This window comes from Pezoporus wallicus, unplaced genomic scaffold (assembly GCF_028554395.1).
Source record: "Pezoporus wallicus isolate ANWC-B61680 ecotype Strahan unplaced genomic scaffold, APGP_CSIRO_Pwel_v1 contig_5787, whole genome shotgun sequence".
Lineage (NCBI taxonomy): Eukaryota > Metazoa > Chordata > Aves > Psittaciformes > Psittacidae > Pezoporus > Pezoporus wallicus.
The window spans coordinates 1,882,342-1,907,620 of record NW_026637253.1 but is presented as its reverse complement, the minus strand read 5'-3'; the positions used below and the strand labels follow the sequence as shown (position 1 = coordinate 1,907,620).

Below are 25,279 nucleotides of genomic sequence, written 5' to 3'. Positions count from 1 at the left end.
AGGAAGAAAGAAATCCTTCACGTGAGGGTGGTGAGGCACAGGCACAGGTTGCCCAGAGAAATTGTGATTGCCCCATCCCTGGCAGTGTTCAAGGCTAGGTTGGACTGGGCTTTGAGCAACCTGGTCTAGTGAAAGGGAGTTGGAACTGAATGATCTTTAGGGTCCCTTCCAGCCTAATCCATTCTGTGAAAAGCAGCTTGAAACGGGAAGCTATTACGTGGAAAAGGTAAGCAAAGTTTAAAATGAGCAACTGTATATGTATTTGTTGTGTTTTATCAAAAAAAACGGTAGGAGGTTGGCAACAGGCAATGGAAAATAGCCATTCTTGCGTTGCTTCTACTTTTAGTTTCAATGAACAGTGGCATTTCGTTATAAAGAAGACAGGCATGAGCACCCTCTAGGGGACATTTAAAAGGGTTTCCTACTGGATACTCTTCATTCCTTAAGGCTGGGTCCTCCTTCCGAGTTCTCCCCCTCGCCATTCTGCCAGAACTGTCAAGTGGAAAACACTGAGGTGAAAAGCAGACGGTGGCCCCGTGCCGCTGGCTTTCCTGCGGGGCCCTCGCCGTGGTGCCAGGCCGCCCTCTGGTTTGAATAACAGTGCGACGGGGCACGGCCGCCTGATGCATAGATTCGTCTTCTTACTTACAGCTTCCTCTGTGCGTACAGCGCAGGAAAGGTCGCTTCCCTTGGAAACCCAGAGGCTGCTCCCGGCGCCCCGCGGAAGAAGGAGGAGAAGGAGGAGCCGGAGCCCGGCGGGGTGGGAAGGGGCGGCAGGTTTGGGATGAGGCGGAGCTGGAGCGGCAGGAAGGGTGTTTCCCTGCGCAGCTCCCGGTTGAAGTGACTCAGACAGGAAACTCCCCGCCAGGCGCGGCCCAGGAGCGGAGCCGCCGGGGCCAGCGCGACTCTCGGTGGCGGCCGGGCGGACCGGAGCCCCCGGGCGGGCGGACGGGCCCGTCGCGCCGCCGGATAGCGCCGTTCCCAGAAGCCGGCGGCGAGCGGGTGAGCAGCGCTAACCCGGGCCGGGAGCGGCCTGCCCGCTGGTCGGGGCCGCTCGGGTGCGAGTTCCCCCCCCGTTTGTAGGCGCTTTATGCGAGGTGCTGAGCAGTCCCGCGCTCCTCTCGCTGGTGACCGCGATCCCCGTGCACTACTTTGGGTTTTATTTATCCCCTTCGCTCTGCTGCTGGCGCTGGTCCCCAGCGCTCAGGCGGAGCCGGGCCTCGCTTCGGAGGCGCTGGTGTGGCTGGCGGAGGGAAGGGCCGGGGGGTGGGCAACAGGCAAATGGCTGTTCCTTCAGGCGGGCCCCAGCAGTGGGTGACGCCTCAGGGGTAGGTAGGTAAAAGCCAGTTTTAGTGTGTTTTTAATGGGTGTGGGGTCTGACTTGTTCTCTGTCGTGCGCAGCTCTTGTGTCGGTAGCCAGGGGTGGTTGAAGTTCTGCTTCCTAGGCTGTCCCGGAGTGGATTAGACGGGAAAAAAATGAAAGTAAGAAGCCTTATGCAAGTCCATGCCGTCCTTTAGATGAATGAGATGATCTAGTGTCTAAGGATACATAGTTACATAAAGTAACTTCCTCTTGAGGAAGCTGAGTGGTTACCCAGTTAAACTAACTAATGCGGTAGGGAGAGTGCCAGTGTAAGCGCAAAACTCTCCAGATGGGCGGCGATATCCCGTCCGTCTCCTACCTGTCTCTGACTAGCAAGGAGGTGAAGGTAAACATGCACTTAATCGCTGTGAGTATTCCTGTGGTTCAACAGTAACCCTGCCTTTCAGTAGGCTCTCATTGCCTTGGTTTTTGTTCCTGCGCCGTTGGATGACAAGTTTGAGTAGCATTTAGACATGTAAATAGTTGGTTGTGCCAGGGAGGCGGTGCGGAGGAAGTTGTCTTTGTGGGGTGTAGCCAGTCTGCCTGAAGTGGTGGCTGGAGAGTGCGTGTTGGAGGGGGAGGAAAGCTGTCTGGAGGAACTTCTTAATTAGAAGGTCATACCACGCTTTTCAGTAAACTGGGGGAAATTGAAAGCTTAGGCTAATGAGTGACTCAGGTCCTTATTGCATTGCAGTTACGTATTTACCATAACTTTTATAATAAACTTGCTGAACACGTACACATGCAGTGTTGCTGGTTAGCGTGTTTTTCAAAGTTGAACTTCTAATAAAGTTGTAGTGCAGTTGTGTGATCTCTGCATTACGTTTATATTAATTGTATTTATACAAACTGTTTTATGCTCAGACTGAAGATCTCTGAGCTATGTGCCAGAAAATGCGTTGCTAGTCTTTCAGAGTTCTAGCTCTTGGCTTTATTTAAGCCCTACTTAAACCTTTTAAAAACTCTTGCGTTTGTAAACACAGAGTTTCTTCTGATCTAATAATGTAAAAGGCTCTTTAAGCATTCCCAGACAACTGGTCTGTGAAGTCTGGCTAGTGTAGGCAGCCAGTTGACTTTGTAGCTGCCAGGACGGAGGAGGAATTTGGAAGCAGCCTGTACAGCAGCAGAGTGCAGCAGGAAAGGCTTAGTTTTGGTATTGTCAAAACTTGCTTGGCTTGTCCTCTAAGAAATGTAGTCAGTAGTCTGTTCTCTGCAGCAGCTTGGTTTGCTTGGGGTTTGGGTTTTTTTGTCTGGTGGTTTGTGCTTTTTTTGTTTGTTTTTTAATGGAATATCTCAGTTGTACTTTGTGGGTTTCAGATTGAAACACCTGATGTATTTATTTTGGGAATAAACCTCTCAGAATCTTAGGAGAGCAACCCACTTCCCTTCCCCAAACTGCCCTGCTGAAGATGAGTAAGACTGTGTGTTTTGTTCACAGACCTTGGGTTTGGTCAGTTCCTGTTGAGAGTCTTGATGAGGACAGTGAAGTGGTGTTTGAAATGTGTTAATTAAAAACTTCTCACTTAGTAGATATCACTATATTTAAACCTAAGTGGAGCTGATTTCATGAGTCCTTTTAAAATAATAAAAAATTTGCCTTATAAGAGAGGGAGTGTTTCACAATCAGTCCAGACTTTTCAGTTCTGAGCTTCTGAATATGTGACTTAAAAAGCTGCTAATCCTTTAGTGGTGTACCTGTAATGCCCAGAGCATACACGGACAAAATTCTTGGTTTTTTTTTCAGTTTTCCTGAAGTAGGATCAACCCACAAATTCCCTTGAGCCATTACAGAGGTTTTATGGTGTAATTAAATAATTAACAGACAGCTGTTCCAGCTGTGTGTTTTATGTTAGAAGTTATAAATGAGTATGTCTGTCTGATATACTCCTCAAGTTTTAGTTAGTGCTTTATTTACTCTTCTGTGGGACGTGGCTTGTTCCTGAGGGTAGGTTTCGCAATCTTGTCATACCTCTTTTAGAATCATCTGATTGTTACTTCTTGTTTTGTTTCTCAGAGATTTCCAAGATATTCAGGCTGATGTGGAAGCTTCAGGGTAGTTGGATTTGAGCTGGGAAGTTAGAACAAAAAGATGAAACAAAAAAAGACCCACAAAGCTCCTTTTTCCTGGCTTTGGTTTTATTCTTCCGTTGGTCTGAAAGCTGCTGGAATAGCTTACAATGCTATACAGAATACAGTGAATTTTAGCAGGTATTTATGTGTGCATCAAGACTGTTTCATTTTACAGTCGTTTCTCTGTGTTCTCAGGGCAAGTTCTTCATGCGGTTCCTTTGCTGTACCAACAAGTAAAGTAAATTTTTACGTCGGGCAGCGTGTTACACCATAGTCAGTCTGAAGTCAGTTGTATGACTGGTTTTGCTTCTTCTGAAGCAGTTTCTGTATTTTTATTGCTTATATGTTTTCAGATGGCTGTAGTTACTATGGCAAGCCCCAACTTAAAAAGCAATTATTCTTGTTCCGAATTGTTTGTTTACCTAGGGATGCTGCAGGAGCTTGACACAGCCCCAGTGAAGTGGATGCATCCATCCACTCATGCACATGGCAGTATGATTAAATGGTCCTGAGCTGCCATTTGGACATGCTCTCAGTCAGATCACACACACAGAGGGAGTAGTAGCTATAACAGATTTGGAAACTATTGATATTTAGAAAATATACTTTGTTACAAGTGGCCTCTGACAGGTCTTATTCTTGCAGGGCATTTTGGTATTTCTGTCTACATTGTTACTTGAATACATAACAAATGAAAACCACCTATGCTTGTCCTTTTTGGTGGTGCGTGTGAGCAGATCTGACACAGTTAACATGAAAGAAGGACATTTCAACATTGTGAAATATGACTGTATACTGACAAAAACTTACTGAGAACTTAGTAATGGTACCTATGTTTTAAACCACAGACATCAGTCTAGGCTTCTTCCTTACTTTGCCCTTGGATTCTTTACATCTGCCCATAGGTACTGAGGTGTGTAGTGCTCAGGGATATGCTATGCTGTGTAGTACTGGTAACTGAGAGTGTGTATTGATTCCATTAATCCATACCACTTGCCTTTCTAGTGGTAAAATTAATGTATAATGCATTGATGAGACTTGCTATAGGAGGGTGCAAAATAGCAGATAGTCTGTCTGTCTCTTAGCACCAAAACTGTTGTAACTCATCTTCTGGGATCTCCTTATCTCTCAAACATACCAGTGAAAAAATCTGAAGCTTATTTTCTTCATAGGACTTAAAAGATGTTCCTCTGTGTCAGTGTGTACTGTTGGCTCTCTGTCTCTTATGTCTGTAAATATATGTGCATTCCTAAATGTGTAGAGAAAATCCTGTCTTCAGACAGTGCAGCGTTTTTCTGGGAAAAGTGGCAGTCTTGGACTTCTAGCCATAAAAAGTAGGGCTGTGGTAAAGGTAATAAGCACAAATAACTGTCGGGCATTTGCCACCTCAGCAGAGCTCCCCCTCCCCGCAGGCTGACTGTCAGCAGGACCGCAAGTGAATTTACAGATATGTAGTATTTCTAGAGAGAGCCCATTGTGGAAGAGGTGATATAAGGTTGTGGCAGCAGAGTTGAGAGCAGATCTGGCTGGGGGTGCTCGAAGGGATCCCAGCTCTTCAAGCCTTCCCATGTGGGAGACAGTGGTCCCTGTTCCCAGGGATAGCTAGGAGCAGCACTTGTGCCCTGCTGCCATATCCCTTCCCCACATCTTATCTTCTGTTGCTGTTCCATTCAAAGCACTCCTGGCTTACAGACATGTTACTCATGGAAAACGATTGCATGATTTCTCCATGCTCAGGCCAGACAGTGGGAGATTTTCTCAGTTTAATGGGGCGTCTCTTGGCAGCCCTCTCAGAGGGCTGGTTTCTGCAGGGAGGTTTTTCAGGAATATTGGTCAGGTGGTACTAGAATGACCGAGCCGATTTTTAAAGTGAAGAATTGCTACTTTGGAGCAAAAAATGGCATTCCTCCTGCCCACCCTCCACTGAAAGGCATCTCGAGAATTCAGGCAGCACATAGATTTACACTTAAGGGAGACTGTAGACTGCAGGGTTGAGCCTCAGCAATGATCTTATGAATCAATACAGTGTTAAGTAAAAGAAAAAAGTTAAATGATGCTTTTGGTTTTAGAAATATGTACTTGGATTTCAAAACCAGTGCTGTGGTTTTATGTTAGGACATGAGTCTTGAGAGTAGATGTGCTAAGTAGTGATTCCAGCTATGTAAATGGTATGAGGAGCTTTTGGAAATGCCTCCTTTATGCAGTGTAGGTATACAAGCAGCTTGTTTCTAGGGTTTAGCTAAAAATATGGTAGTGCTGTATGCCACTTTAAAACACTTCTGATAGGGACATGGACAGCCTGTTCGCAGAAAAGAAAAATACTGTAGATGTGAACTTGATTTATAGTCTTCTTTCAGTGTAGCTCTAATTATTTCAAGTGGGTTCACTGGCATATTAAATCAATGAGAATACACTGAATTATGCATTCTGAATGTAAAATTTAGGTGTACCGTCATGACATATTGCTCAAGATAGATGTGGATGCTGATCTGGTGATATGGGAAGTAAAGCTTTTGACGAATTTTCACTGAAACTGCATATTTTCATGTTTTGTATAAAAATGAAAGTGTAAAACGTTAGTTACAGATGATGAGCTCTCTTAGAGGGGGAAGAAAGCTTGAGAAACTAAAAGCTATTTGCGTATTTCCATTTTCTCCTTCACCCTGTCCTGTAATATTTCCTTATTTTTTTAAAGGAACTATTATAACTTGCTTCTTGTCTGATTCTCCTCCTCTTCCCTGAAAAGCACATAGGGTACTTCTTTATTTATTTATTATTTTTTTTTTCTTTTTAATAGCGCTAGAAGCCTGTTTGGTTTTTTCTTGGGTTTTTGTTTTGTTTTTGTTCCCTCCCCCCCCCCCCCCCCACTGTAATTTGGCAGAATTTTACATTATTCTTTTGCTTCAGATATGAAATAAATACTTTTAAGCATGAATAGTACAAATTTGCCTAAAATATCTTCCAACTTCTTTTTCAGGTAAAGCAGTGTAATTTTTTTTGCTTAAATGAAAGCAGTGTTGCATTGTTGACTTCCTAAGTACTTACAGGTAGAGGGAAGCGGTGAGAATGACAGCAGACGGCCTCTATTATAGTAATTTTTATTGAAGTATTTGTTCACTTTTTAAAGTTAGAATCAGTGCTGAAGTCGGAGCTTTAGCTGTGGGTTTGCACTGAATAAACCTGCTGGATAAAATTAATGCCTGTCATATTATCTGGCTATGTATGCTTTAGACATAGTGGGATGGATAATGCAGAGGCTCTGCCAAAGGAGACTGAGGGGGCTGCCCCCAGTGGTGCTGTGGCTGATGGCCTCTGTGCAGGCAGGGGCTCTGCTAGGTGTGTTCCACAGAGAAGTGGTTTTCCTCAGTCCGACCCTGACGAAACCATGCCTGGAAGTGGGTTCCGGAAAAGAGTGCTGTCCTCCCCTCCCCTGAGAAAATAAGGTTTTATTCTTAATTTCTTAGTTTCACAGAATCACAGAGTGGTTTGGGTTATAAGGGACATTAAGGATCATCTTGTTCCAGCCACTCTGCCATGGATAGGGACACCTTCTACTAGTTCTGTGAAATGAAAGTACCGTTCAAGAACTCTGATGCTTTAATAAACAGTTTGTCTGAGTGGCTGTGTTGTTGCTTGGATTTATATCTAAAGTTTCCAGACTCTTGTCTTTTAATCTTTGTGTCTCATCTCCATTACCTGTCATGAAAGACTGGTGCTGAGCCCATTACCAACCACTTCTTTCAGCATATGCACACAGGTATGCCCATTTTGCTTAAGGTGCTAGCAGTCCCTCCACACCAAATGCAAAGGACAATTGACCAAACCCATGTTGAATAGGCATGAGCAGTCTGTGACAGTATCCTTTCTGCAGGATGAAAGGTGCTGTATCTGAGTAATGCCAGGCTAACTCCATGGGCATATGCTTCCTCCTTTCTGGGGTAGTTATTGCTCTTGCTGTTTTTGTCATCCTTTACAGAATTCTTACACTGGGAATCTTATCTTTGCTAAGAAATGAGAGCGCTTTTCACAACTGCTGAACATGCCAGAATTCCTGTGCTTCAGTGCTTAGCTTCCATGCCAAGATGTGGTCTTGCCCAAAGCAGTGCCATGCAGCATTGCTTCCTTACACAACCATGCAGCAGCAGGAAGACTTAGAAACAGAGGTATAGAAGAAATGCATATTGAGGACAGCTGTAGGAGGTAATAGCAGCAGAACAGCAAAATGACCAAAGCAGGGAAACAAGAAGATTAAACAGGGGAGGGGAGGAGTGAACTGTATGAAAGGAAAAGAGTGTGAAAAAGAGAAAGGGAGGGAGTTAGTCAAGAAGCAATAAGAAGAAAGAACTGAAAACTGAAGGACAAACAAAATGTTAGTTGCAGTTGGTGCAACTCAAAGATGTAGTATCAGGGAGTATTAAAGGGATGAGGCAAGTAAGTGTAGCAAAATAGATCTCAGCACACCAAACCTAGAATGAGACAACAGTTCAATCTTTAACTTCATTCCAGCCTGAAGAGAAGCCAGATATTGCAGAAGGGTTTTTAGTATGTACAGAAGTTTAGGATTAATACATTTGTGTCCATGTTGACTCAGAACTAACTCAGCTCTGTAAAGAATTAATTAGTAAATTAACACAAACCTCCTCAGCCATCTAGCCCCAATATTTTGTGTTGGTGACTTATATCTTGGGCTTCAGGCTTAGGTACGCAGATATAACAAACCAAGCAAAACCCCTCTGTGAGTTCCTGTAGCACAACTGCCATTGCAGAGCGGGGTGCATGCTGCAGAGACAGGCCCTTCCTCCTTGTTCACATACATGGGATGCCTTTGGAGCAAACTTTACAGGGTTAGGCTTTTCCCATGTCATCGTAGTGGATTCTCTAATAAAACAAGTGGGGATGAGCAGAATTTTTTTCCCATTTTTTTGAAGTGTGTACATTGCAATCCATGTGAGATTTCTGCGTCGGGATACCATTTGATCTTATGTTTTATCATCAGGAACTTGCATCTCCTCTAAAACTTCAAGATTTGGAATGATACTGGAGATGCATAGTACTAACCAGGCTGCCTATTGAAATATGTGGTCATTACTTGCTGCATCATTCCATTCACTGTTAGCTGCTGCTGCTATAGATTTAGTATGTGCTCATCCATGGGCTGCTGCTGGCAGGCAGGAAAAGATAAAGCCACTCTTGTGCTAACTTGCCAGCAAGAATAGAGTGAGCTCAGCCTTGCACTAAAATACGGGAGTGCTAGGGTTACACAGCGTTCTGCAGTTGTGGGAGAGTTCTCTTACTGATACTTTAAAAGGTAGCAGTTAGTAGACTTGCACCTGGTGGCAGCCATCAAGGAAGGTGGTTCTGTCCTGCTGTAGCTCACTAGTCTCTGTGTAGGCTTCATCTGAGGAGCCCGAGCGTCCCCTTTCGTAACTTGTGATGATAGTATAGTGTTAGGTCTTCCTGTCATTGGAAATGTGCTTGAATGCATCCAGGACACTGGAAGGGAACACCCATAGTTACTTGATGAGCATGACCGATTGTCATGAGTGCTGGTGGTCAGTGTGTCAGTGAGCTGTTTCAGCTACATGACAGCATTGTTAGCCATGGTGTCCTCCTGAGCCTGATTATTTTGTGGTGGGGAGAGAGGAACAGTGCTGAGTCAGGAAAGCCTGGCTTTTAGGTTGCATTGGTAGTTGCTTACTGCTGTATCTGATACTGTAGAGTTTGTTTTTTGAGGTGATAAGACTGGTGTATCTGAGCACTTGAAGCTTGTTTGCACAGTCAAAGATACACAGAATTACAGAATGCTTTATGTTGGAAGAGACCTTAAAGATCATCTAGTTCTAACACCCCTGCCATGGGTAGGAACACCATGCACTAGACCAGGTTGCTCTAAGCCATCCAACCCGGCCTTGAACACTGCCAGGGATGGGGCGGCTACAGCTTCTCTGGGCAACCTGTGCCAGTGTCTCACCACCCTCACAGTAAAGAATTTCTTTGTTATATCTAATGTAAATCTGGCCTCTGTCAGTTTAAAGCCATTGCCTCTTGTCCTGTTACTGCATGACCTTGTAGAAAGTCCTTCTTCCAGGTTTCTTGTAGGTCCCTTTTAAGTACTGGAAGTGTAGGTGGGTAGCACAGATTTTGCTTGTGTAAAGAGATTGAGATTGCTTGTCATGTGAAAAATTCACTCTGACTTGACACAAAGAGCTTTTAGTTTGGAAAGCTGAGATTTTCTAAAAAAATAAAAAAATAATAATAACCCCCACCCCCCCCAAAAAAAAAAAAAAAAAGATTTTCTGTGCTTTAGCCTTACCTTTCCCCAAATCTGTGTCTGCTCTTGGAAGCTTGCTTCCCACCATGTACCTCTCCAGTGGCAGAGCAAAGCAGTTAATGATGTGAACCACATGGCTCCATAGGAGTCTAATACTAAATCAGCTGTTTCCATCATGTGGCCATTCTCCTGGGACTTGCTATGGTGCTGGCACAGGATAATTCAGAGCCTGAATTTTTGTTTTCTCTTTTGCGCTTATTGAGCCTTTTTTTTTCTTCCAATCGCAGATGTATTTTTGCAGGCTTAACAATGTGTCAGATCTGTTGCACAAAGGACCATCAGCTGCTGTTTGCTTTCTTCTGCCTTTTACTTTAATCAGGCAGGCCAGTAAATGATGTGAAAAGCATTTTTCTGTGCTCCTTCAGCTTATGCAAATCTGTTGCTTAGGAACGCAGAGGAGCTTCAGTCCCGAAAGGAACATCTTGCTCTGATCCCCTTGGCAAAAAGGGGGATTGTGCCGTCCAGAGAACAGAAAAAGAGCATTCAAACGAGGAGATCTACTGCGTTGCTGTTCTCTAAAACACTTCAGTTATCAGCCTGTTAAATGTTTTCTGCTAGTCTGCATTGCTAGGTATGCAGTTGAACAGCTGAGGCTTTTGATATTTAATTAAAATAGAACTAAAAGGGAATTTTTGAGAGATATATCTTGGAGGTTTGAAAGAAAAGTGAATATGATAAGTAATCATTGTGCTGATCTTGGAAGAGAAAATGTGTTCCTTTTGTTAGCTTTTCTCTTCACAAGGGCGTTTTGTTTCATGGTTTAAGAGACAAACTTCCTTACTTCATGAGTAGGAGCATTTCACAGAATATTGAATCAAATTTTCTTCATAGGAAAATGATTTAATTGATTTTCTGCAGGCCAGTAACATAGAAGAATGATGCAATGGAACAGAAGAAACCTGAAAATGTTGTGTTGCTATAGGGATAAAACTGCTGCTGCTGTGCAGACCAAGACTGTTCCTGTGGGAATGTTGTCATTACTTCCCATGGAGTTCACTGAGATTGGTCCCATAGACCTCAGTTGAGCAGGCTATTCAATCACCTTCTTAAATTTGTCTTAATTTCTGTCCTGTGCATGAACTGCATAATGCCTTTGTCCCGGATAAGCCTTTGCTTTCCCTCTTTAAATGTTGTGCATGGAATTTTCCTGCTTTTCATCATGGTATTGTGTTCTGTAAAGTAGGGCAAGCTTTACTTTATCTGTCTTATCTATCTATCTATCTATGCCTGTTTTTAAAAGACAAAACAACTCATGTGGATATATATTTCAATTAATGGGTTTCATGGCAGTTGTAGTCTTCAGTATCCATGCCAGGCTTGAGATTTTCTCTTAATTCAAGACTCAAAGATGCTTTTGCAGACTTAGGAAAGAAGAGAGTCAGCGTCAAAGAAAGTGCTGTTTAAAGTACAGACATACTTCCTCTTCGTCTTATTTTGAGCTTGGGAACATGTACAAGCACTTGGAGATCACATGCATCTAATTAAAAGCAAAATGTGTGTTCAGTGGACTGCAAGAAGGCAGGGAGCATCCCTTCCCAACACTTGTTTTCAGCCAAATGAAACAGCGTTCTCAGCTGCAAAGTCATAAAATATTCTAAGGTTTCTGTAATCCAGCAATTTTTGTTGGTTGTTTAAACTCCACCTTCATTGTCTCACTTTTTGGCATGATTGTTCTGCAATTTTTTGGGGTATGAAATAATTTTTTCTATTTACAAATTTCAGTGTTTGAGATTTTTTTTGGGTTACATAGAGCACGGCCTTACCAAAACCAATTCCCTGAACATCTGCCAACGCCTCTTCTTTCTTGGTCTGTATTCTCATGCTGATATTTGCATGTGGCTTATTGGTTGGATCTATGCTAGTTTGAAGAGTTTACATTGTACTGGGTGCAACCATGGCCCATTCTGTGGAGCAGGAGGTGGGATGTGCTGCAGCATTTCTTCTTGCACTTATGCAATTGCACTAGCACATTGCTGAACATGCTGTGGTAACTTCAACAGCGGCAAAAGAGGGAAACCATGCTTGAGCCGGTCAAGCTTTGCTGATCCCAGCTCAAAGTGTGCAGGCCCTGGCTGGCAGCTGCAGCCCAGAACTGTTGATGAAGCCTTTTGTGACTGGAGGGCCCCACCCTCTCATCTCCTCTTGAGCAGTGGGAACTTGCCCTGCAGTTACAGTGGCCATAGGATATGTTTTAGCTCAACTGTTTCAGGCTGTTTGAAGTGTAACTATCTGCATTTTGAATGGATTTATGCTCCTTTTAAACCTGAAGTTTTCTTGGTTAAATGACTGAAAACATAAACTTTGGAGAATTTCTTAATTTTGGTTTTTTTTTTGAGATGTGTATTTAAGATACTGGTGTTTAAGAATGGTGAAGTAAGTAAGTCCCTGTGGCTTTAAATGAAAAGAGGATAGACTTAGATGAGATATAGGGAAGAAGTTCTTCCCTGTGAGGGTGGTGAGGCACTGGCATAGGTGAGAACCTGTGGCTGCCCCATCCCTGGCAGTGTTTAAGGCCAGGCTGGATGGGGCATGGAGCAACCTGGTCTAGTGGAAGGTGTCCCTGCCCATGGCAGGGGGTTGGAACTGGATGAGCTTTAAGGTCCTTTCCAACCCAAATTGTTCTGTGACTTTCTGAAGAGTTTATGATCATTTCAATGCTCAACCCTCTACCTCTGAATGGGGACTTGGTTTTATGCTTTGTTCCCTGAAAAGCACTTGCAGTTTTGTGTTTCCCTGTGTGCCCTGTTACTTTTCCACTAATCACAGCGGGAGGTTAGTCAAAGCTGCTGCTTCTTTGACTCTTCTCATCCTGAGATTCAGCATGGCTCAACTTTTTCCCATTCAGCTCTTCCTGCCTGCCAGGCTAAGTGTGCCAGAGATGGTGGTGTGTATATTTGGAGCAGTGAGGGAAGAGGGTCTGTCAAAAGAGAAAACAGTGGCAGGTGGGCTGCTTTGAAGAGGATAGAGCCTCAGGAGAGGCTTGCTTTGCTGTTGCTACCATGGGGACAGTCTAAGCAGCTCGTCCAGGAGTAGATGAGATGTGCTTAATTTTTCAGCACTCATTTTCAGAGTCCACCTGGAAAGTGGAAGGAATGAGTGGAGAAGTTATTTCATCCATTGCTTTTTAATTTACCACTGCTAGCTGGCTGCAGTGCTTTGTGCCAGGGTAGCTTGAGGACCCAACTAAACTTAGCTGAACAAAGACGCTTGTTTTATTCTCAGGCTGTGGGGGACGTTCTGGTAATTAAGCTGAAGTTAAGCTGAAGAAAGTGCATTTGTTTACATCATTGTCTCTTTCATGTTTGTTTTTTGTTTGTTTTGTTTTTGTTGGCCATTAATGGTAAAAGGTAATTGCTGTCCATGAACATCTGATGAGAGGGTCCAGTGGAAGGCCATAAGGATGTCAGGGGTCTGGAGCATCTCTCTTACGAGAAGAGGTTGCAGGAGCTGGGCCTGTGTAGAGAAGACTGTGAGGGGATCTCATTAATGCATGTAAACATCTCAAGGGTGGGTGCCAGAAGAATGGTGCCAGACTCCCTTCAGTGATGCCCAACAAAGCAATGAGGAGAAGCAGTGGCCCTAAACTAAAGCACAAGAAGTTTCACCTCAACATGAGGCAGAACTTCTTTATGTTGAGGGTGGCAGAGCAGTGGAGCAGGCTGCCCAAGGGGTTCATGGAGTCTCCCTCTGGAGACATTCATAACCTTCCTGGATGCATTCCTGTGTAACCTGCTGCAGGTGGCCCTGCCTTGGCCAGGGGGGTTGGACCAAATGATCTCCAGAGGTGCCTTCCAACCCTAACGACTGATTCTGTCGGATGAGCATTGGTAGCAATAGACCTGGTTGTGTCCATTGCCTGATCTTGCCAGTATGCAGCAGTAAGTGTGCTGTAAGGAGCTGAGAGCAAAAAACCCACCTGGAAATGGTGGTTGGCACTAGATAATCTTTAAGGTTCCTTCCAGCCTAAACCATTCTATGATTCTATGAAATTGTCACTGTGTCCAGATGATTACCTGCTGCAACACTCCATGTTCCAAGGAGGAAGACTGCTGGATTACCTCTTTAATGGTTGTGTGAGGATAAATCCTTACGGATTTCAAGCTGAGAGTGCTTAAGTGTCAAATCTTTGAGTGATGCAGAGGAAAAAGTGTCTATCAGCTATAGGATTTAGATTTTAATTATTTTAGTTTATCTGAGGGACATTTAACATTGTTACTCCTTTTTTCCAAAAAGGAGAGCAGCAATTGCTATAAAGTGTATGTCTGCTTGCTGGGTAGTAGTCTAAATCAGTGTCTTCTGGAGAAAAGTTGTTTTTGCTGTAGCTTGATACTATCTACTTTTGCTTTCTTTTTTTTTGTTTTTGTTTTCTTCCAAAAGACTGAATTGTGCTGTTTATCTGTGTTCTGTAGGAATTGTTACTTGACAGTCTTAGTTCAGGGATAATGCCAATTTGCAAGTAGTTTGAACAGCCTATGTTCTTGTACCTCTCAGAGGAGTTACTTCCCATTCTTTCCCTGTGTATTTTCAGGATATTCAATATACCTTTTGGTTTTGGTTGTTTTGCTGTTTTTTTTAATATTTTGTGATAACATGATACCATCCTCAGCATCTCCTGATCTTGTCAACACAACCATAGAATTTCATCTGATAATTTTTGTGGTGAAAGGCTTTATTTTTCATCTGTAAGTAGATATCATCAAACCTAGTTATCTGAGGTTGAATTTTTAATGTTGGGAATCAATGTCTTTTTGAAGCTTAGCTGGATAGATTCTTAAGGTCATTAGAGGCTGTTTCTGGGCAAGTCTTGGCCAAATTTTTGTGGCAGAGGCTAAAGAGGAACTGTGTGGCAATTTCAGCATTTACAACAAGGTCTCAAGAAGCCTAAAGTTATTTAAGTTGCTTTACTCGTTTTTATTTAACTTGGTTGCTTGCTACAAGTTACATCTGTTGGGTTGTGTGCACCACTGCTCAATATGTATAAGGATTATCTCCTCTCATCAAGCATCATTTTCCTGTTTTAGCTATTTATAGACTGACTTCCTGAGTTCTCTTTTGATCTTCTCTTCAGTAAATAATCTGACCTGCTTAATCCTGTCACTGGAAGAAATCTGAAAAGCTTGAAGTTTTTTCCATAACTACTTAACTCCCTAGAATTTGGGGATTTTTTTTTTTTTTTTACCTTTGAGCTTGAGAGCTGAATACTGCAGTCCTCTCACACTGATTCTGAAGTTAATGAACTTTTGCTCTTTTCTCTACTCTCTGCTTTCTCAGTCCTTACCTTGCTTGTTTGCTTATTCATTTATTTAGTCTTTTTTTTTTCATTTTGGCCTTTTTTTCTCTGTTTCTTTTGTCTAAAAGACTTTTCCCCATAATTGCTCCTGGTGATATTTTTTTCAAGTAGTCTGAAGCCTCAAGGGGCATAGAAGTGCATGCTGCGTGTTTTCTGACATGCTTGGAATTAAGAGCATAGATCTTTTACAAAGAGTTTGACATTGTTCTGTAAGGATGGAGATATGGAAATGATGTGCTTGCTAGGACTGAGAGTCATCTCCTTTTAAATACTAAAGTGGGGTATTTGTTGTGAGCAGGGCTTGCGTGGCTGGGAACAGCAGTACAGAGCCATGACATTTAAAAAAGATTGGTAAATCTTTTGCCTGAATAGATTTCAATAATAATCCAGCTCTGATTGAAATCAAAATGTAAACAATGCTGAGGGGAGCTTTAAGATTTGGTGCCTTTTTTGGTTTGTTTTTTCATGTGGACAGAATGCGATGGAGGTAGCTCAGTGAGCTTCTCCACAGCACAGGTCAACTCTTCTGACCAAGTCAGGCCCTCCCAGTGCTCATCCCAATCAGAATTGAAGAAAAAGAATAAACTTCAAGGAAGTATTTCTAGTCCTGGCCCCAGGGGTTGCACATCAGGCAGGGATGGAGCATGAACTGTGTGGTGGTGTCACCTGGCTGTGTGATGTAGTAAATTAAAAATAATAATGTAGACCAGAATCAGTAAAATTAATACAGCATCTAACTGAGCTGTTAGGTTGGTGAGGCACTGGAATGGGTTTCCCAGGGAAGTTGTAAATGCTTCATCCATGGCGGTGTTCAAGGCCAGGTTGGGCAGAGCCTTGGGTGACATGGTTTAGTGTGAAGTGTTCCTGCTCATGGCAGGCAGGTTGGAACTAGATGATCTTAAGGTCCTTTTCAACCCTAACTATTCTATGATTCTATGATGTGGTATCCTGGCTAACATGGTGTGAGGGTACCCAAGCTCCAGCTGCCTCCCTGCCGCTGCCATTGTCAAACCTCTGGTGCTCACCTCTTGGGGGGCAGAGAGGAAGTGTGAATCATGGCTTTGCAACGTTTGCAAATGTGTCAAATCTGGGCAGGAAGGAGCTGTTTCCTCTTTCACGTCTTGCTAGGTACCAGAGTAAAAAAGCTGGAGAGCAGGGGCATTGAACTTGGCCAAAGAAACATCAGGCACATGGGATACCTTTGGCAAAATTACAAAGTGGAGCTGTCAGCGAGTGATCTTAAAACAAGAAGGCTTTTGTAAGTCTGTGCCCGATTGCTTATGTTTTCCTGGTTGGAAAAATGCTGATCTGTCTTTAGGAAATTATGCTGAAGAGCTGGGAAAAACACACCTTCCTGTATTTCTTTTCACAACCCAGAGGGCAGCAGGAACCTTTTATGGCTCAGCTTGTGCCTCTGGCCAAGTAACAGGGGTTTCCCAGGCTTGTGCTGCTAAATAGGTGGCAGTGTAAGTGAAATGAAATTTTGGTTTTGCTTATGCTTTGGTTTCTATTTTTAAATTATTTTCCAAGTGTATAAAAAGAAATCCACACATAGTCCAATAGTCTGAACATAGGATGCTGATGCTGGAGGATTACTCTTGTGCAATTGTAAATACTGAGGCCAGAAGTGTGCAGGTGTGCTTTCTGGAACAGCGCAAACAGGTACTAAGTTGCTATAGTTTTTGAAGCGTGGATGGATAAGCTTTTTGTAGTGCCCCTCTGTAGTGCTGTCCTGCGGTGCAGAGGGAGGCAGGGCTATGAGCCTAATGGTCCCACCACTGGCACATCCCAGAGCGGCTGCTGATACAGCTGATTCTGCTTTGATAAGAGAGGTGAAGAGGAGGAAAAGCCTCTCAGTTAAACTAACCTATGTAAAGTGTTGTTTTCTTTTTTTAGCTGAAGCTTGATCTATAGGTACTCAGACCAAAACCAAATATTGTTTATGTGAAATACTCTGACTTCTTGACAACTCTATTCTGTTTCCTCTAAGGTAAAACTGTTCAGAGTCTGACCTTCTCGCAGGACTTTTGCCCAGATGTGGAGGTTTTTTGGCATTTGTTTATTTATCGAAGGGATGACGCTGTGGGTTTTACTGGTCTCTAATTTGAGAGTAACTGTGGTTCTTGTGACAGAGCTTGAGCTGGGCGTAGGCAGGTGTTGGGCAAGTGTCCCAGCACAGCTCTGCCAGCCAGCACTCCTGTCAGTCCCGTCCTTCCCCCTTTTTGGGCAGGGATCACAAAATGCACAATGTGAACATTTGTTTGTTTATTTTAACAAAACCTCACATGCTTGAGCTTGAAGCAAGCATTGGGCTGGGGTCTTAAGAATCAAAAGGCCCCTGGACCTTTGCAGTGGTGGCTGCTTAAAGCTGCTGGCGAGCTTTCTCTGTACATGGCATGTTAGCTTTGGGCAATGGCTTAGGATGCATGGTTGGTCTCTGAAGGTAGAGAAGTAAGCACTTCTGGTTGCTTCTTTCCCTTTGCTCTGGGTTTTGCTTGTTTTTTTGTCAGCTGAGCCCTTCTTTGGAGGAAAGCTGCTGTATCTGTGGGGCTTCCCCCAGGAAACCATAATTAGGTAAGAGAAAGTAAGGAGGTTTTCCTGCCAAGCCACTACAAGTGCAGCGAGTGCTGGGATAGCCAGCCTGTCCTGGCCCTCTCTCAGTGAGCTTTGTGGCAAAGCTGGGGTGAGATCTGCTCATTCCCCCTGCATGTGGGGCTGGCAGGGCCCTGCTGCTCTGGGGTGCAGGTGTTCGGTGTTCCTGCCCTCCTGGTTAGAGCGGAGGGCAGTGCTCAGCAGCTCCATGCACAGTAGGTGAATGGTTATTCTCTCTGCAGAGAATAACTTGCAAAGCCTCATATAAAAAATGAGATGGCTTGATTAGAAGTATTGCCTTAAAAATGAGGAATTTTGTACTCCACCGAGGAGGGTGGGTAGATCATTATACAGAAGTGGATGACCAAGACCCTTTCTTCCTAGAATTTCTTCTTCTTGGTCTTCTTGGTTCAAAACCCCATGCAGTGGCAGCAGTTGGGAGGTTTATGGAGATTGCCATGACTCTCAGAGTTTTGGGGCCTCTCTGGCACCCAAAGCAGATCTGGATGTCCTAGGACACAAAACACTGGAGACTGCTGACACCTTTTGACAGCCAGGTCTCCTGGTAGTAGTATCTGTGCATAGTTTTGAATACACATTGGCTGAAAACTGAGCATTAGAGGTCATCCTTTCCTCTGTTTTTAATGTATTTCTGGTGTGCAGCATGGAGGAAGAGAAACATTTCTCAACTTGTAATAGTAAGGAGGGAGGATGTTAGTCCTTGAAGTATTTTTTAAAACTCATATAAGAAAACTGTGTCAGTTTGTTTCCCTCCCATTATGGTTGAAGGGAAACTTCACATTTCCTCAACATTAATAGCTCCTTGCTTTTCATATTACTCATTTGTTTTCTGTGTATGTAGCAAACATATACATGTTATATGTGTGTGCATATACATATCTATATATATGTATGTATTTTTTTTTTAACCAGGGGCAAAATGACTGCTCAAGTAACACTGGAGGATGCCTTGTCCAATGTGGACCTCTTGGAAGAATTACCATTGCCAGATCAGCAACCGTGTATTGAACCCCCACCATCATCTCTGCTTTACCAGGTATGTTGTCATTGTAGAAAAAAGAGTTTTTCCATTTCCCATTGCTGTTAAGAAAAAGAATATGTGCTTTTCAAAAAAAAACCCCAAAAAGGAAACACAAACCCCAGAGCGTGTTTGTATTTGCAATCTATATAGAAATTCTTTTCCCTACCAAAGATTTAATTCTGTATCTTGCTTTCTTTGCAGCCAAACTTTAACACTAATTTTGAAGACAGAAATGCATTTGTCACTGGCATTGCAAGATACATTGAGCAAGCTACAGTCCATTCTAGTATGGTAAGTGGATGTTCAGATATACGTTTGTATTACTTGAAATAAAAGGGAAGGAACAAGTCTTCATGCAGCTCATTGTAAGAATTGTGGCCGCAGAAAACCAGAAACCGGGTTACCTACAGCACTTCCAGGAGGCAGTAAGATGAAAAGGTGTGTGACACTTGTTTTTTCACACATCTACTTCTTGGTAATTTTAAGGTTGTCTTTCTTCTTGGTCAACCAGTGTTGCTCAGGAGTTTTCTGATTTTATTGTGCATTTTTCCAGTATTGTGAGGTGTTGGTTGTACTGACAGCTAGCTGCTGTAACTTGAGTGAAAAATTACTTTCCATCCTCCAGAATTTACACTACTTCTCTGCCAGTTCAGTAGCATTGAAGGGTTTTTGTTGGCTTTCTCACTAAGGAGTGTGTATGTTAATGGTTTATTGGCATGCTTTTGTATAACGTATCCTGCAGTTTTTAACAGTTCCACTGTGGAAGATAAGACTTCGTGCTGGTAACTCTGTCTCTGCTAATGGTGTAGCTGTTTTGGGAGACAAAGTAAATTTGTCATTTCATGGCATTCTTATAAATGAGGACTAATATGTCTTGTGATCCCTAGAGGCCAGTTCACAGATGGTGAAATAGGCAGATTAAGCACCTGATTACATGCAACTGAAAATTATGTGAATTTACACCAGTCTACTTTTAAAATTATCTGGTGACTCCTTAACCTGTTTTGATTGTTTGAATATTGTTGGACCTCTCCTTTGACATTTAAAAAAGGATATTGCTCTTCAATATCCTTTGATATGTGCTGACTCTTTCATCCTTTACCATTCTACCTGCAGTGCCTGAGTTTAAAAAGAAAAACAAACACCACCCCAGCACCCTGCCCCCTCAGATTAGTATTTTTATTTATATTTATAGATCACAGTTTCTTTAGTTTGGGGAAGAAAAAACAACACAAAAAACCAATCTGATCTGGGGAGATGGTAATTTTTGTCGTTAGGTAAGCGTAATTGCTGCAGTTGTTGATTAGTGATCTGACAGGTATCTGTTGGCTTAAGTGGTAGGAAGATGGTCATGTGAACTCTCTCAGAATTAGGTTGGGTGCTAAAATATATGACTGGGAATTAATGGAAATTTTTTTGGCCATGGGATTATAGCCGAGATGGACATCAGTAGCTACTCAGCTCTGATACATGTAATATGCAAGCTAAGCCTATAAATTATGGTAATATTTTACATACAGTGTTGCTTTCAGTTGCAATATATATGTGTTTGTAGATACACTGATAAGAGAAACAGGTTTGTCTTGACAAGGGTTTGGAATGATGGAAAACAAGTGTGTTTAATCCTTTTTTATTACAATGCCTAATTACATTGAGTGTCTTACAGAATGAAATGCTAGAAGAGGGTCAGGAATATGCAGTCATGTTATACACATGGAGAAGCTGCTCAAGAGCCATTCCTCAGGTAAAGGATGAAGGTTAAGCTGTCATGCAACACATGAACTCCTGTCTTGGTGTGGAGTTGCACAGATGGAGCTTTGTCAATGATCTCTGAAATGTGATCTACTTTGGCACCTGAATTGTTAACCTGGGTCTGCCATAGAAGAGTGTCTTTTAGCACTCGGGGACCAGCTGGACTAGTTTTACTTTTTTCTGACAGGGTGTCTATAGCAATACCTCAGGGGTTTTGTGTCAGACCTGCTGATTGGTTCAAGAGTAGTATTGGGGTAATGCCCTCTAGATGGAAAACCTTTGATTGTCAACTTTGTTTGAGGTCAAAATTTCATTCAAGAGAATGGACCCTTACCATTCCCAAGCTTAACACTTAAATTCAGAACAGCCTTAACAAGTAGCGTAGCTTGTAACAATTAACATTCAGGTTAAACATTTAAGTTTCTAGACATTCTATGTAGTCATTTTCTAAATATCAGAGCTACCTAGTGTTTTCTTTATCTGCATTCAAAAATAAGCCCCTGTGAATAGGTGTCAAGTCAACATAAAGTGTTTGGGAATGGTTGTACAAGCGTGGGGTGGGAAGAATGTTAAGGTGCATCAGACAACTGAACAAAATTATAACCGTGAGTTGACACCTGCCTGCGTTATAAGGAGCTTGTAATGCAATTATTTTTGTACTGAAATGCAAAGAAGGCTTATCCTGTGGTTTAAAGATTTAGAGTGGGAGTCAGGTAATCTGTTTTAATTTCTAGTTCTGGTCCTGGTTTAGTACATGATTTTGAGCAAGTGGTTTAATGTGGGAAGAAGATTGTCCTAACCATACACAGGTGTTTGACAACTAAATTATTTGCTATGAGGCAATTAAAAAAACCCTCAGATTTTGGTGGGTTTTTTTTACGTAAAGTTTAGAAGGCTAGCATAAAATGGCCAAACCCAGAAATTTATGCCTTGAGTTTGTCTTTATTAGGGTGATAATGCATTTCCTCAGGATCTCAGTTTCTGAGGCTTTATGAGGGACATTTCCAAGTGTAATGATCTTTTTAATTATCCTCAGGTCAAGTGCAATGAGCAGCCTAACAGAGTAGAAATTTATGAGAAAACTGTGGAAGTTCTGGAGCCAGAAGTCACAAAACTGATGAATTTTATGTATTTTCAGGTAAAAGGCATGTAAACAAAGTTTGTCAGTAGGCTTGTGATTTTATATTCCTGTTTTGTATACTTCATCTATTCCTATTTTTTGTATGCCTGATGTGTGCTTGAGTACTGAACTGTCATTATGCTTTGAAAAAAAAACCTGTATTGTCTGACATAAGGGCAGAATTTCTAATGCCTATCTTAAGATCTTCAGACAATCTCCATTTCACATAAAACCAAAAGTAATTGCATATGGTCCCTATGTAGCACATGAGGACAGAGATGTGGCACTTTAGAAAGAAAGGAAATGGAAATATAATACTTTTCACATGTATACATAAAAGCATCTTGGCACAGAAACCATTTGGTGGGGAGTGAGGGATCCGCTATTCTGGACTCCAGAGCAGCAGGTGCAACTTTGCTATGGAAATTCCTAACCGAGGCAGGCCAACCCAGTTGTTGTGACCTGCCAGCCACTTGACCTACACGGTCACTGGAGAATAGCAGTCTGTCTTGCTTTATCCTCCGTGCTGGCAGCTTGCCATTTCATTCAATGGACTGAGAATGTTTCCAGGCATTACTCGGAGGGAACTGGAGCATCTAGAGCCTGCAAGCTCTGGAGCCCACAGGAAGCGGACACTGAATGAAATGTGGTATTTCCTGTCATCTTCCCCAGCTGGCAGATCTTACTGAGTACAAACAGTCTCCTTTCATTCAAGGAGAATAGTGCTTTAATGTCAGAACAGATTCCTTTTTACATTAGAGGTTGCTGTCTTTTTCATACTTGTAATCTCCATCTCAAATGGCCCTGATGAGTGCTTGGAAATAAGCCCTCATATAAACACGTGCCAGGATGTACACTGAGAGTTGGCATGTTAGTGTGCTGTGGAATTTGGATTTTTTTATTTTAAGGGAACATACCTATAATCTGCCTTTTGATGCATGCACACTTCCTCACTAAAGAGCATGAAATCACTTGTTTCAAAGGGATTTTAAACTTTCATGACTTTAGTCTGCAAAGAAGTAGCTTGACTTTCTGCAAAGAAGTAGCTTGACTTTTGTGCTAGGTAGGCTCTGTGGCAAAAATCACTGCTGATACTTGGAGCTTACAACAAGTATTCAGCCCCACAGAGGACAAGGGGTAAGGGCTGCATACTTAAACAGGGGAGATTTAGGTTAGATATTAGGAAGAAATTCTTTACTGTGAGTGGTGAGGCACTGGAACAGGCTGCCCAAGGAAGTTGTAGGCTTCATTCCTGGCAGTGTTCAATGCCAGATTGAATGGGACTTTAAGCAACCTGGTCTAGTGGAATGTGTCCCTGACCACGGTGGGGGTCTGGAACTGGATGATCTTTTAGGTCCTTTCCAACCCAAACTGTTCTGAGATTCTATGACAAGCTTGTGCTTGTGCCTTGCTAGTCGAAACCAGAACACCCTGCGTACTTTAAACATTTTTCTGCCTCAGTGGTGCTTTTCACTGGACTAGCTCCTGTTGTGTGATGAAATTTTTTTCCTGGAAATTTCATGGCTTTTTCTCCCTGCTTCCTGTCATATTCTCTCCCCCCCTCAATTAGAGAAATGCAATTGAACGATTTTGTGGGGAGGTGAGACGCTTGTGCCACGCGGAGAGGAGGAAGGACTTTGTGTCTGAAGCATATTTGATCACGCTGGGCAAATTCATCAACATGTTCGCAGTATTGGATGAGTTGAAAAATATGAAGTGCAGCGTGAAGAACGACCATTCAGCCTACAAACGGTAAGTGGCAAGGAGAACAGGACCTGGGTTTCTGCTGCCAGCATACAGGCCTCCCACGAGATGGCAGCAGTTGCTCTTTTTCTGACGGCTTTCTCTTCTAAAGTGGTCCTCGTGTGGGACGGATTACCTTGAAACTGGGGATGTGCTGACTGCAGGTAGGACGATGAGTAAATCTGTTTTCTTTATGCTCTTCCAGCAGCAAAGTTCTTCTGCCTTTTAATGCCAAGCTGTCAAATACTTCTGTCTTGGTGTATGCTAAATGTATTGAATATACTTTGCTCAGTAAAACTTTTTTTTTTAAGTTTGAGGGGAAACTGGTTTGCTGGTGGCTTGTGCTGCTCCTCTTCTGTTTGTTCTGTTCTGGTTTTGGCATCCACTTTTGACATTTGTAGCTGAGAGTTGTTACACTTGTTCTTAAGACATTTCAGCTTTGCTGTTCAAGGTTGTTGTGACCTCAGGTTGTAGCAGGGAGGGGAGAAGGGTGGTCTATCAGTGGCCAAGTTTTCTGCTAGAGCTGTCAGATGGCATCAGGTATATTTGTTCAAACATGATGATCAGGGGAAGACAGTCTCTATACTAGCTTAAGCATCATAGAATGGTTTGTGTTGAAAAGGATCTTACAGATCATCTTGTTCCAACCTTCCTGCCACAGGCAGGGACACCTTCCACTAGACCAGGTTGTTCAGGGCCCCGTCAGACCTGGCCCTGAGCACTGCCAGGGGTGGAGCATCCACAAATTCTCTGCGCAGCCTGTTCCAGTCTTCACCTGATTCCTTGTGCTCCAAAAAAACCCTGGTGAAAATGCATTTACATGGCTTCTCTGCCTATCAGTACTACTGGATCACCTTCCTCATAGTCTTTCATAAAGAAAACCATTCAGGCAATGACTAGCCAATCTATGCTGCTTCCACTTACTTGAGATTTAATTTCTATATCTACCAGTAGTTGCCTTTTTATAGTTGATGTTGTGTCTGGAGACCTCTAAAATTACTTGGTGTGCCTTTCTATTTCTTTGAAGGCATGCTTCTGCCCATTCTCTTTCTGCTTGGTTCAGGAGTTTGGAGGCGAGAGATGCACTTGAGGTTGACAATCCTGCATGAGCAGCAAATGATATGCCGTTGTACTAGCACTTAAAGATGTGCTTACAACTTACAGTTCCCCTGGCAGATTTGGAGATGGGTGTGTTTCTATTCAAAGGGAATGGATTTGCTTAGAAGTAGTCCTGCAAAAGGGAAACACTGTTTTGTTTTCTGTTTTTGAAGAGCTGCTCAGTTCCTCCGGAAAATGGCAGATCCTCAGTCCATTCAAGAATCCCAGAACCTCTCCATGTTTCTTGCCAACCACAACAAGATAACACAAGTAAGCTTTAATTGTCTTTTTGCAAAGTACCTAAAGCTTTACAAAACTATTAAAATGAAACACTTCCAGTTTGGTAATAACTGTTGTTCTCCAGGGGCTATCACTAGTTGACCAATATCTTTTTCTTTGTTTTTTCCAGTCTTTACAGCAGCAGTTGGAGGTGATTGTTGGCTATGAAGAGTTGCTTGCAGATATTGTGAATTTGTGTGTGGACTACTACGAAAACAAAATGTATCTAACACCCAGTGAGAAACATATGCTCTTGAAAGTAGGTTTCTTTTGGGTACAAAATTGAAAAAGTATGGTTGGGACAGGACACAAATGTTTGAAGTACTGAACTGTGTTTCTAGGAAGTATAATGACAGCAGAAAGGATGTGCTTTATTTTTAGGTGTGTGGCAAGCTTGCATGAGGCTTTGTACCAAATATTTCAGAGAACTACTAGTTTAAAACTAGGATTACTAAGCAGGTAAGTTTAGTTAGCTGGAATATGTGCACGTAATTAGAGGGTGCTGGGCAGTATGAAGAGTGGTTGATATCAACTGTATGTCTTGAAGTGGAAGAAAAGGTATAGAGTAAGAACTGAATATTTGCCTCATGTTTAACTTC

General features: G+C 42.6%; 1 protein-coding gene across 2 annotated transcripts in view; it reads left to right on the top strand.

Annotated features, from left to right (window-relative positions):
* The first annotated feature begins 792 nt into the window (after nt 1–792).
* CYFIP1 (cytoplasmic FMR1 interacting protein 1) overlaps nt 793–25,279 on the top strand; it is an 80,688-nt gene continuing 56,201 nt past the window's right edge. Inside the window, exons 1-8 of one of the 2 annotated variants that reach the window (XM_057404485.1) lie at nt 793–1,002; nt 18,580–18,703; nt 18,890–18,979; nt 20,355–20,432; nt 21,477–21,578; nt 23,131–23,312; nt 24,575–24,671; nt 24,811–24,939. In XM_057404485.1, the coding sequence (XP_057260468.1) occupies nt 18,587–18,703; nt 18,890–18,979; nt 20,355–20,432; nt 21,477–21,578; nt 23,131–23,312; nt 24,575–24,671; nt 24,811–24,939 (795 nt within the window). In that variant the 5' untranslated portion in view covers nt 793–1,002; nt 18,580–18,586. Of the gene's footprint in view, nt 1,003–18,579; nt 18,704–18,889; nt 18,980–20,354; nt 20,433–21,476; nt 21,579–23,130; nt 23,313–24,574; nt 24,672–24,810; nt 24,940–25,279 lie in introns of those variants that run through there. The other variant, XM_057404484.1, reaches the window with a different exon arrangement.